General features: G+C 39.9%; 1 protein-coding gene across 1 annotated transcript; it reads right to left on the minus strand.

Annotated features, from left to right (window-relative positions):
* Positions 1–1,090: 1,090 nt before the first annotated feature.
* On the minus strand, positions 1,091–9,313 carry nudt4a (nudix (nucleoside diphosphate linked moiety X)-type motif 4a; the record flags this gene model as incomplete). The annotated part of the gene is made up of 5 exons (XM_080028234.1): positions 9,129–9,313; positions 5,312–5,422; positions 3,759–3,803; positions 3,450–3,537; positions 1,091–1,320 (listed from the first exon to the last, which is right to left on the minus strand). Exons 1-5 carry the CDS (start codon positions 9,225–9,227, stop codon positions 1,091–1,093), a joined length of 573 nt encoding a protein of 190 aa, XP_079884360.1. The 5' UTR covers positions 9,228–9,313.
* Between the last annotated feature and the right edge of the window lie 1,911 nt (positions 9,314–11,224).

The following is an 11,224-nucleotide window of genomic DNA, read 5'->3' on the forward strand; positions in this document are numbered from 1 at the left end:
CATTTATTTTAAACTTACAACAATTACAGTTTTTTTTCAACATCCTGACAAACTCAGAAATATGAGATGCAGTATATAGGCAGATTGTGCTGCTTCCAGTGATTTCTGTTTGGTACACAGTTACTAGAAAACACAATTTACTGTTGTAAAGTCACTTAGAGTCAGATACTTTTAATAAGAACAGTTTCAGATGCAATCTATGTGTATTTAGAGCTGATAGCTGTCTTTTTGGCACATTTGAAAGTTTTGATTATGTCAACTGCAGCTATGTTCCACTTTACAAAAGCGGACATTTATTAAGGCTATCGTGCCAAAATCCTACTGCAATTTGTACAATTTTACAGTAAGCCAAACAACATTAAATAGGGAGGAGGAAGTCTTCATATCAGTTTTGTGGCTGATTTGGAGTAATCACCTAATCTTGTTACACTGTTACAAGTTATACGTTTTAAAGAGTTGATACTGTGTCTACTTTAAGGTGGTTATTAAAGGAGGAGCGCTGTTGTTTACACACAACAGACTTTGCCCTCAGCCCTCTTTAGGCAAAATATACTTCACAAGACCTGAGCCACAGGAAAGTCACTTTAGTTTTATTCCAAAAAATGTTGTAGCAATTCAGAAAAAAAACAGAACTGTAATGAAAATTCAAATTGCATTTCGCAACTCCTCTTCAAAACGCCTTAGAAACGAGCATTATTCACACTGAGTCATTGTAGGGATATGACTTCCTCTAAAAGCCAAACACTTCCCAGAACTGGCCTCCAGGAAACCAACCCAAACATTCGGCGTGTAAGATTAAGAGGGCACACTGAGGAAAACCATCTAAAGCTGAACGCTTCACATTCACCCTAGTAGCTTACGATGGTTGTTGAAAAATATATACATATACAATTTTAAATATTCTTGGAAAACAAATTTGGCACTCGTCACGCACACCCACTAGAAATCGGTTTCAAATCAACTTCAAGGAAGTCCATACTGTACAAATTAAGAGGCTGTGTTAGTGATGCAATGGATTCAGAAGTCCTTTTGAGTCGATATGTTCATTCTGGTTTCCTCTTAAGAGGCCTGCTCACTGCTGGTGACACACCTATCTGTTGACCAGATTGGAGCCCTGCGAGGAGCAAACGACACAGTGAGGCGTGTTGCTGTGCATCACATGGGAGCTGGGAGGGTTGCCGTTAGTCGGGCTGCACATAGGACTGTAGGTGGTGGGATTACAGGTGTTTGTTAGCCTGTGTAGGTACTCTGCATGGACAGGCTTGTGGCTCTGTAACACCCGGATGGCTTCTTCGACTTTGAACCACTTCCTCTTCCTTCCTGTGGAAGAATGTTCCAGAGAGGACAGGGGAAAGTTGTTAGCACATGGAAAGGTAGAGGTTTGGTGCTGTGACACTTTATCCACAACCATGGAAACAGCGTTGGGAAGATGGGGGACAAAGGGTTTTCAGAGGCTCTTTTGCATTTTGTATTCAAGCATATTGAATCTTCAAACAATTATCTGTACAGTTTTTTTAATGAGCTTTGGTGTTAAAGCTCAACTTAGATAAGATGAGCAAGAAATAAGAAATACAATTTCTTGTTGTCAAATCATGTTAGCTTTTCACAGACAAATTTGAACAACCTTACTAGACGGTAAGTCTGAAGTTGACTTGTTTGCCCCTCAATTTGTGGTTTAGTTTTCTTTGAAACAATCAAGGATTTTTTTTCGTTTGTTGTTTAAATTTGCGATTGTTTGCGAGTTCTTCTTGTTTGTCCTCCAGCTTTTTTGGGTCTTTCACTTTTCTCAATGGCAATAGAATATTTCTATTTGGGGAGTTTTCCTTTTTTTCCTTTAAACTGTTAAAGCTCAGCTTAAGGCTGCAATCTCTTATGATTAAGAGTAATTTCAATGAAACAGGTATATAAATAAACTGCCACGGCACTGTGCTCCATGACATTCTTCTCTAATGCTTCTTGCAGTTTTACTAATATCACTGACCGAGTGGTGAGGTACATTGCTCAACAGACTAAACAACCTTAAATTACAAACCACAATAGGATACAACATGCTCAAGAATAGATCGTTCAGCACATGCTGCAGCACTGAAGTTATAGTGGAAACAAAGATTCCTGACCTACGTCAGTCAGTATTTATGAAGCACCTCATGTCACCAAACATTCTACAAAAAGGGTTCTGTCCAGTAAATCGTCAGCTGGGAGGTATTAATACTCAAGCCCATCATCTCCTCCCGCTCAGTCCCAAACAGCCTGTGGTTATCAGGGGGTTGGTGTGAGGCTTTATGTTGACATCCTGAAGTACATCACCGCTGGCCTTTTCAGCATTGTGATCTAGACCGAGCTCTCACACAGGGCAGGAGAGGACAAGTAAGGGAGGGGGGGGGGGGGCGGAGTGATGATAACTGGAAAACAACATGGCACAGCAAACATTCCTCCCCCTTGTGAACAGCCTGCACTCTATTTATGTGGGTGAAGGGAGTAAATTATCACAACCACAAAATAGTTCCCGTTTTCAGTAACTAAGCCCCCAGATTCAAAATAACAGAAACTAACACTAATCACACACACCTATATATACACATAATCCACATAATGGGCAAGTTGGCAACATTGAACATTTTACAGATATGGTCAGTGCTGTAACTTGAAATGGAGTTTCTAGTAAGGTATGTCTACTCTTACTCAAGTCTGGTTTTCAGGTGCTCTTAACACCACTGGTTATGGTTAAAGATGAGCAATGAGGAGAAAAAGAATAAACATTTTAGGGTAGCAACTGCCAACAGTGACTTTATCGGATACCAAATGGTCCAAAATCCTTAGGAAGTTTTTCTTGAAATAGCATGATCCAAATAGTGGCAGATGTATGTTCTATTGTTGGTATAATAATCAATTAATTGACTAACTTCTTCTAATCATTTTTTTGACCTGTTATTTGAGTTGCCTACAGTTTACAGTCATGATATCTTATGTATCTTACGCCGTTATTATTGTGCACGGAAGTATTATGATATGTTTAGTGATATTTACACAGAATTGTTTTTATTTGCCCTAAAGCCATATAAGTTTATTTATAGTATACTGATCACTCAAGGAGCAGGAGCACTTACTGGAGCAGTAAACAGAAATGTTCTTTGTGTACACTTAATCCCCGCATGGCACCTTAATTTACCGCTATGCAGTAGGTTGATTACTTTACTTAGTAAATAGAGAAAACAGTTTGTGAGTGCCGAGTCTCATGTGACTAGGAGAACCAAAATATAAAAAAAGGTTGTCTTGACCCATTAAAAACCAAAATACATGGGTCTGATGCATCAGTACCTTATTAAACTCAATTTAGTTTCAGACATGTTTGTTGCAAAAGGCTTGTTCTGTATGTGGGTAAATACCGGCAGTGTAATTTATGAAAAACTATGTGTAATGAGAAAGAGAGACTCAACGTAGAGGCATACCAATGTTGACGGAGTCTTCCCAGTCTTCCAGTGTCTCCGTCACTACTAGAATGTAGACGTACGTCCTGTGCTTTTGGTCTTGATTGTGCTGCAAAGTTTTAGATGAACACACTCCTTTAAATCGCTAGATGCAAAGCTTTATACAGTAAAGATGGCATAAGCTGGGAAAAAATACTGTTTTTTATAGACACATCATGAACACAGTAACTTTAAGCTCTGTTGATACAGGATTTAAAACAGCGCTTTGGAATATAGTATATGGCAAGTTGAAATGTATTACCATTTACCATACCAGGGTGACAAACTTACCTCAAAAATCCCGAGTAGCCTGCCAAGCTTCCCCTTCACACCGGCCTGCACACACAGGAAGCAAACTAGTCATGGGTCATTCAATTAATTCATATTTGATAGCTACTTATTAAGTAGATTTGCATCACTTAAGTTCAAAAAGGGGGTGATAGGTTCATCTCACTAAGCTGAAAGAATAAAAATAAGACTGCGTTATTTTCATACATCGGTTACACAGCGAGAACGCCCGACCTGGTATTAGAAACAGCTCATCTCAGTTGTAACGTGTTTGCATATTCTCAGTTGGACATTTGTCTCACCAAGGACAGGAAACCGCTTGGTATGGTCCTAGCATTGCCACGTGCCTGTGAGACAGTATGGCAGGGACAACCAGGTAGACCTAGTCTGAGTGACAGGATGTCAGATGGGCTTAATTAACAGTACAGTCCACCAGTCAAGATCCATTTCTGCCATGAAACAGTTTTTCAGAAGAGATCAACTCACATGTACCCTACAATATGTTCCAAAATGAATGAGGTCGCAAGATAAATAGTAGGTACAAAACTGTTCAATTTGCAGACCTCTTTCTTTTTTTCTTGTGATATACTGGATGGTTAAAACTCTTCAGCTGGCTGACATACCTGTATATTGACATCACTCCATATTGATAAATTACACCCTGAGGTGAGGAGTCACATGTATGGAGTGCCATTGTTGTTAACAGGTGTTGTGCAGAATGCTTGAGGAATAAGTTAGTGAAGGGCCCTGAGAGGGGCACCTGAAATGCCCCTCTGATGTGATCTTAGGGCAAAAACATATCATGGAAGTGCCCCTCCAGGTGAAAAGACTCATATGTTACTAGGGTGCCTACATGGTAAGAAATAGGTTTTGTTCAACTCTAAGGGCAAAATGCACAACTAGTACAAACAGGTGTCGGACTAGTCATTATGACAAAGAGCCAACTAGTGGAAAAAACATGCTATCTAATATCAAGGAATTTGGAATAATGGCTTCACAACTAACTACCCCCCGTCAATAAACCACAGAACTACAAACTACCAATGCAGGACTGAGTCTGGGCTTTAAAAACCTCTCTTGATGATGCCTTCAATTTCACTTCAAATTCCAACATGTCCTAGTTTACTTAGAGTTTATATTTAATTTTAATTTTACGACAACATAGCTTGTGAAAGCAACACTGATGATCAGCTGACTCTCTCACAACCAGTTGAGCTCACCAACAATGAGGTCCTACTTTCACCTGCAATAATGTGCAACAGTATTATAACTTTGACCTCTTTTTTTAAACTAGCCAATTTAGCAATCTCCAGCAATTTCCAAGTCATTGAAAGTTGATTTTCATTTTGTAGCACCACAAACTGAAAACAGTTGCTCCCTTGGAGGTAGAAAACCATTTAAATAGATACAGCATGCTTTGGCAAAGTGGATGCAATCTGTACTTAAACAAGGACATTTGATGGTTTGCTTCCAAAATGTAGTGCCAACCACAAAATGGAGAATAACGGTTACATGATGATGCATGACTCTGTACATGCGCGTTTTCTTGAGCTCACCTCTTCGTAAACTTCCCTGACAGCGGCCCCACATGGTTCCTCTTCGGGCTCCATCCCCCCTCCTGGTACGATCCATTGGTCTGGATGCCGACTGCTGCTCACCAGTAGCACCTTCCAATGAGAAAGGCCTTCGTCAGGTATCCGCTGCGGAGTGCGGGATGCCAAAAAACAAGCCAACGGCATGCCCATGTTTAGAGTTCCTCACCACTACAGGTGTCTGGTGGAGGTTGATTGAGTGTGTGGTGCTGTTCATAACATCTTGCATATCATTCATTTTATTTAATCATTCAATGTGAGAAGTGTGTATTGGCTGCTGAGCATTTCACACTGTCTGACCACATTTTATTAATAAGTTAATGAGAGTAACACAGGTGTGATTATTCAATCTTTCACAGATACACTATAGACAAATAAATACAGCCCATGTAACTGTGGGTATGAATTAACATTGGATTTCATTTATCTACATAAAACATATCACTTTTCCCACCAGACAGATAACGGGGATACAGTTACAGCAACACTCCAAACGAATACCTCATATTTTAGATCAACTTTAAAATATAATAGAACGTACTATGAACAACACTGCAGTACCCATTTCAGACATTATTTGCAAATGATCAACACACATAATTCCTTTTTTAAAGAACGGGCAGTAATGAAACATTCGAAACTTGAGCAGCAATAAAACATTGGAAATAAGTCAATAGTGCAATCTAAAATAAATAATCCAACTAAAGCCACACACTATGTTTAACTGACCTCCGACATATGCAGTTTGGTCTTTTTTGAGCCCTGTGCCCCTCTGGAAATCCAGTCACTTGACCTTAAACCCTATTTGGCATCAGACTGACACACATTAAGTTCACATGTGAACGCTTTCTGAATTCTGCTGGGCATGAATGCGGCAAGTACACTAACTGGCATTGGATGATCCTCTAACAGCTGGCTTTGTCAACAAACATTGCTAATAAACCAGCATCTAATACAATACATCTGCATTATATGCTCTAGCAAAGGGTCAACCCCAACGTCGAGCTCTGTCCGCATTCCAGCTGAGACCTTATGGTGCGTTTCACAAATCTGCCATGCTTTTACTAATGACAACATCTTCGCCGGCGTCAAAGTTGGTATCAGTTGCATAGGATTTACTGATTTATTAGTGAAACGTCATGCTGTGTGACCCCGAATTGTACGCTAACTATGCTGTAAGCAGATAAAGATAAAGCCCACAAGAATGTCTCACTGCTACGTCAACCTCATCATGAACTTACAGACTATAAAACTACAACGTGCACTCACAAAGAGCACCTGTTCATCTGTTTACAGTTTCGGGTCCTTTAGATAAACGCATGTGAGTGAAGTGTAATGATCTCTGTCATAATAAGTATATGCAGGGATTGGCTGTCATGTTATATCATAGTCAGTGTTCTCAGCCACTTACTCTCTAAAGCCTGCAGTTAGATATTTACCTCACTGGCTCAATTTGTCACTCTTCATAGGACCATTTTTAGTAAAGAAAACATTTATTTAGTGCATGGTTCACATTATATCATAGCCTATATATTATAATTGGAAATGTTTAGCCAATATAAAAAAATGCAGAGCATAAGTCACATTAATGTGAATAGAGTTTGCTGCATGATGACCAATGAAGGGATGGCACAATAATAGCTGCAGGGAAAGAGAACACTGGTGAGAATCATTTGAATCTCTGCCCCATAAACAGTGTCTCACTGACACCAATGCTCACAACACACACATGCTTGCGCAATTTCCCCACAAAACTCCACGTGAAACACGTTGGCACTCAAATAACACTGAATCAGCAGTTGCCTTTCTTTATGAAAACAAAAAGGGTTTAACAAAGGTTTATGACCTTAAAAAGGCTCCGCACACCTCAGCTAGAGTACAGAGAGGTGAAGAGCATTGCAGCACAGCATTGCCACTGCTTATCACTTCGTGAAGCTTTTAGCATAACTTCTATTTCTTGGTGTGGCTGTCACAAAGGATGTGTGTTAGACTTTCAGCAAAACGTACTGTGACGAACTGATGATATACTCTCTGGCCACTTTAAAACATGTTTTCGTAACAATCAACTATCAAAATGACTTGCTGAGGTTCTTGTTTCATGTGAAAGGATTTTGTCTGAAGTATACTGCAAAAAATTTGCCATAGTGACACGCTTTGAGATCTCTCTTTGATGTTGTGATACTGATTTGCAACATCCAAAATCACAAATTTGATCATGACCTTGGAAAGTGAAATGTTGTGTACCAGACTGCCTAACCTAATAATAATATTTATTATTACAATAATATCCCTTGTATTGAAAGGTAAAAATGGAGAGCAACTACTGTGAAGTCATCCTGTCTAATACTTTCTGCAGACCTGTTTCTGTCCTCCTGCACTTCACCTGACATGTTGAGGAAGTGGCAGTAAACTATAAGGAGCGGATGGCAAGTGACACGTATGCAATCGAAGCGAGTGAGGCATGCGATGAGAGACTAGGTCTACTTCATCCTCCAAATCAATCAACAATGAGTCAGCACTCTCACTGACCAACCAGAGAGAGAGAGAGAGAGACACACACTCACACACACACACACACTATTAAATATTCATACAGATGTATATATGGTTCATATTGTATATTGTTTTATTTTGGCACATATTGTGTATTGTTTGAATGTTTGGATTTATTTGATGCTTTGCTTTGGCAATATTGCTTTTTTTTTTACTTTCATGCCAATAAAGCAAATTTTGAATTTGGCTGAGAGAGAGTGATGTGGAGGAGAGGGTGGCAGCATGCGGAGAAGGAAAGCAAATATGTCAAGGGACAGCAAGAGCCTGCACCTTGTGTCTATAAATTGCAGCTGTCAGGTCACTTGGTGTTTAGCACACACACTCTACCTCCCAGGCAGCCCCCTACACCCCTCCCCCCCCCCCCCCCCCACACACACACACACACACACACACACAGGGATGGGTCACTTTGCAGACACTTTTTGTGAACTATGACAGATAGTCACCACCCCCCAGTAACTTCTACCATGTTAACTTAAGTCAATTGATTAAGGTACGCATTTTTGAATGGGTGTGGAACAGGTCCTGTCTATGCTAATTTTGCTTTATGAAGCATAAATAAATCCAGACTAAATATTAATTAACTGGGCAAATGTTGCAGCACTCCAAAGAAACACACACAAACACACACACATGCATATTGAGAGAAATGTAGCACAGTGCCTGAGTTGGGCAGCAAAGGGTTTGGAATCAGTGACATGTGTTGATGTGGATTTTGACACTGCACAGTTAGAAAACCAACACCACCCACGGAGTCTAGAGTTTATAATGACATGATATTCATGTATGAGGTGCATTGCATTTAGGGGGAGATAGCCTACCTGAGCCAGCACAGTGTCTGTGAATACAGTAATTTGTCTTAATGAATTATGAGTTATCTGGACATGAAATGAAAACAAGGGTTTCCTGCTTTGTGCTGGTTGTAGTAGGTGCCAGATTGTAAGACCCCCTGTTGTTGCTTAACAGGGGAAGTAGTTGGTCCCTCAGCCAAGTTATGTTATCCCCTGCCCAACACAATGAAAGCACACACACACAAACACACACACACACACACACACACACAAACTAGGCTAAATTAAACTCCTGCTAAATGTGCATGACACATGCTGTAGCCTACATTGATAAATCAGTGTAGCCCACTGTACAAGTCAGCCAGACAAGAGACAACAGTAGTTAAAGCCTGCTGACGACCACAACAACAACAATTTCCACTACACACATATCTTACCTCGTCCTCTTTTTCGTTTTTAAAACACAAACACGCCGCTCTTCTCTTGAACCCTTCACCGTCGTAAGTCCTGATCTGGTTGGGCTTAAACTTCATCATTTATCTTACCAATCGTTGAAAAGTCTTTGGAAAAAGCGAAGATATGGATTCAGCCAGAGGCTAAAGGAAAGATCCTCTGGCTGTCCAAGAGAGTGGAGGGGGAGCAGCAGGAGCGGTGGTCCCCACGAGATCTTCCCAATTTCAAACAGTCAAAGTTACAACTGTAAACTCGGTTCATTCATTCCTGGGTAAAGTCAGACTGCGCCTGGTCGTATATTGTAGGCCTATATCTACCATGGTGGTTTAATGCCGCTGTCAACACGCATGATTCAACATGCTTTGCTCATATCTGTGGTCGACAGGCAGAGAGAGAACAGCTGACCTGAGAGCTGCGCAACAAACTGCCTGTCAGCTCCAGCGTAGCAGAGCTCCGCGGTCATCATTAACGACCAGACAAATAAGCCAGACATGGATCAGGTGTTCACATACAAGCTGGCACAGCCTGGCAGCTCCAATTTTCAGCGCGGTTGCCTAGAAGGCCTGCCTAATCATCAGAATTAGCTGATGCTGCTTCCTTTCACGTGCCCGTTGTAGAACTCTTCAGGCGTCCTAGGCCTAAATGCAAGCACTCTCGTATGAAATAGTCTACTGACACAGCAGTCAGTTTCAAACCAGTTTGTTGAGATTAATTTCTTAAATTATTATCTTAATCTTTTTAATTTCAGTTGACCAATAAACATATCCATCCCAATAACAGAAATACTACACTATTAACATTACCAATCCTCCAGTTCCCATTTCCCCTCACACCTTATAGCCTATTACCTGTATGACGCATATAGAAATTTAATATTATATAATAATTTAATTTAATTTAACTTAATTTAATAAATAATTTAAAAATGGATTTGGAAAAAAGAGCAGATAAAAAAACAGATAGCCTATAGGCCTAAATGAATATAAATAAAACTACCATACCCCTGCCCTTGCAGCACATTTGCATTAGCCAACCTTCATGTAGCCTATTATCCCTAGATAGTACTAGTAGCCTATATACAATTATTATTAAGTATTATCTGACATTAGGTCTACACTGTAGGCATACTGTCACGTTTGAGGAGAAAACAATTGGATCGAAATTAAAGTAGTCTACGATAGGCTAAAACCCATCTTTACCAGTTGCATTTGGATGCTCAAGATTAGGCTACATTCTGCTGAGTTAAGGCCAAATATACAACACACTGGTTGTGTGCTGCAGCATGATTAGGCAGTACAAATCAAATAGAATAAAAAGATAAGGTAGAAAGCCTGTGATATTGGCTAATTCTATAAAAATAAACGTTACAAGGCTCAGGACATATCCCTCTGGTGGATGTGGACTTTCCACAGGTGGTGTTAGAGGTGTTTTAAAGTGCCTGTTTAGTTGTGAGTGTATTCTTCATTGTAGAATTCTTCACTGTTTTCAAAACCAATACACATATCTGGTATCAGGCAGAACTTACAAAAAATGTGTAATTATCACAGATAACTGACACACATCAAAAGCAGGTTCACATGAGGATTAAATGGTTTGGGAAAAGTCGAGAATCATACCATTCTCTGCAAAGATAATTGCTCAAATAAGGGGCATTTTCCAGGCCAATAGGACAACTCTGAAGGCCCCTTTGAACATTTAGCTTAATGTATCTGAACCAGATCACATGTAGCTGGAGAAGACACACACACACACACACACAGATCTTATCTATTCTGTAAACTATGCATGAAGGTTTTAGGCGGCTATCATGAAGAGAACAGCATTCATTAGTTAGATTTAAGTTAACAAAAGTATAATTTGGTATCTTCGCATTAAGGAGCTGTTATCAATGTCCTGATGGTTTGAGTCAACATGGTAGCCTATATGATAGTATGTATTGTAATTCAAGCTACTATAAACTATGTTGTAGTTGTGTAATTACATTACAAACATTTAATCCCGTGTAAAATGTTGCCACAGATTGAATTGAATCTATTTTCACTGACAGCAATCAACATCATCACAGGAAGCACTGACAAAT

The sequence above is a fragment of the Ammodytes marinus genome (assembly GCF_949987685.1).
Source record: "Ammodytes marinus genome assembly, chromosome: 5".
NCBI lineage: Eukaryota > Metazoa > Chordata > Actinopteri > Uranoscopiformes > Ammodytidae > Ammodytes > Ammodytes marinus.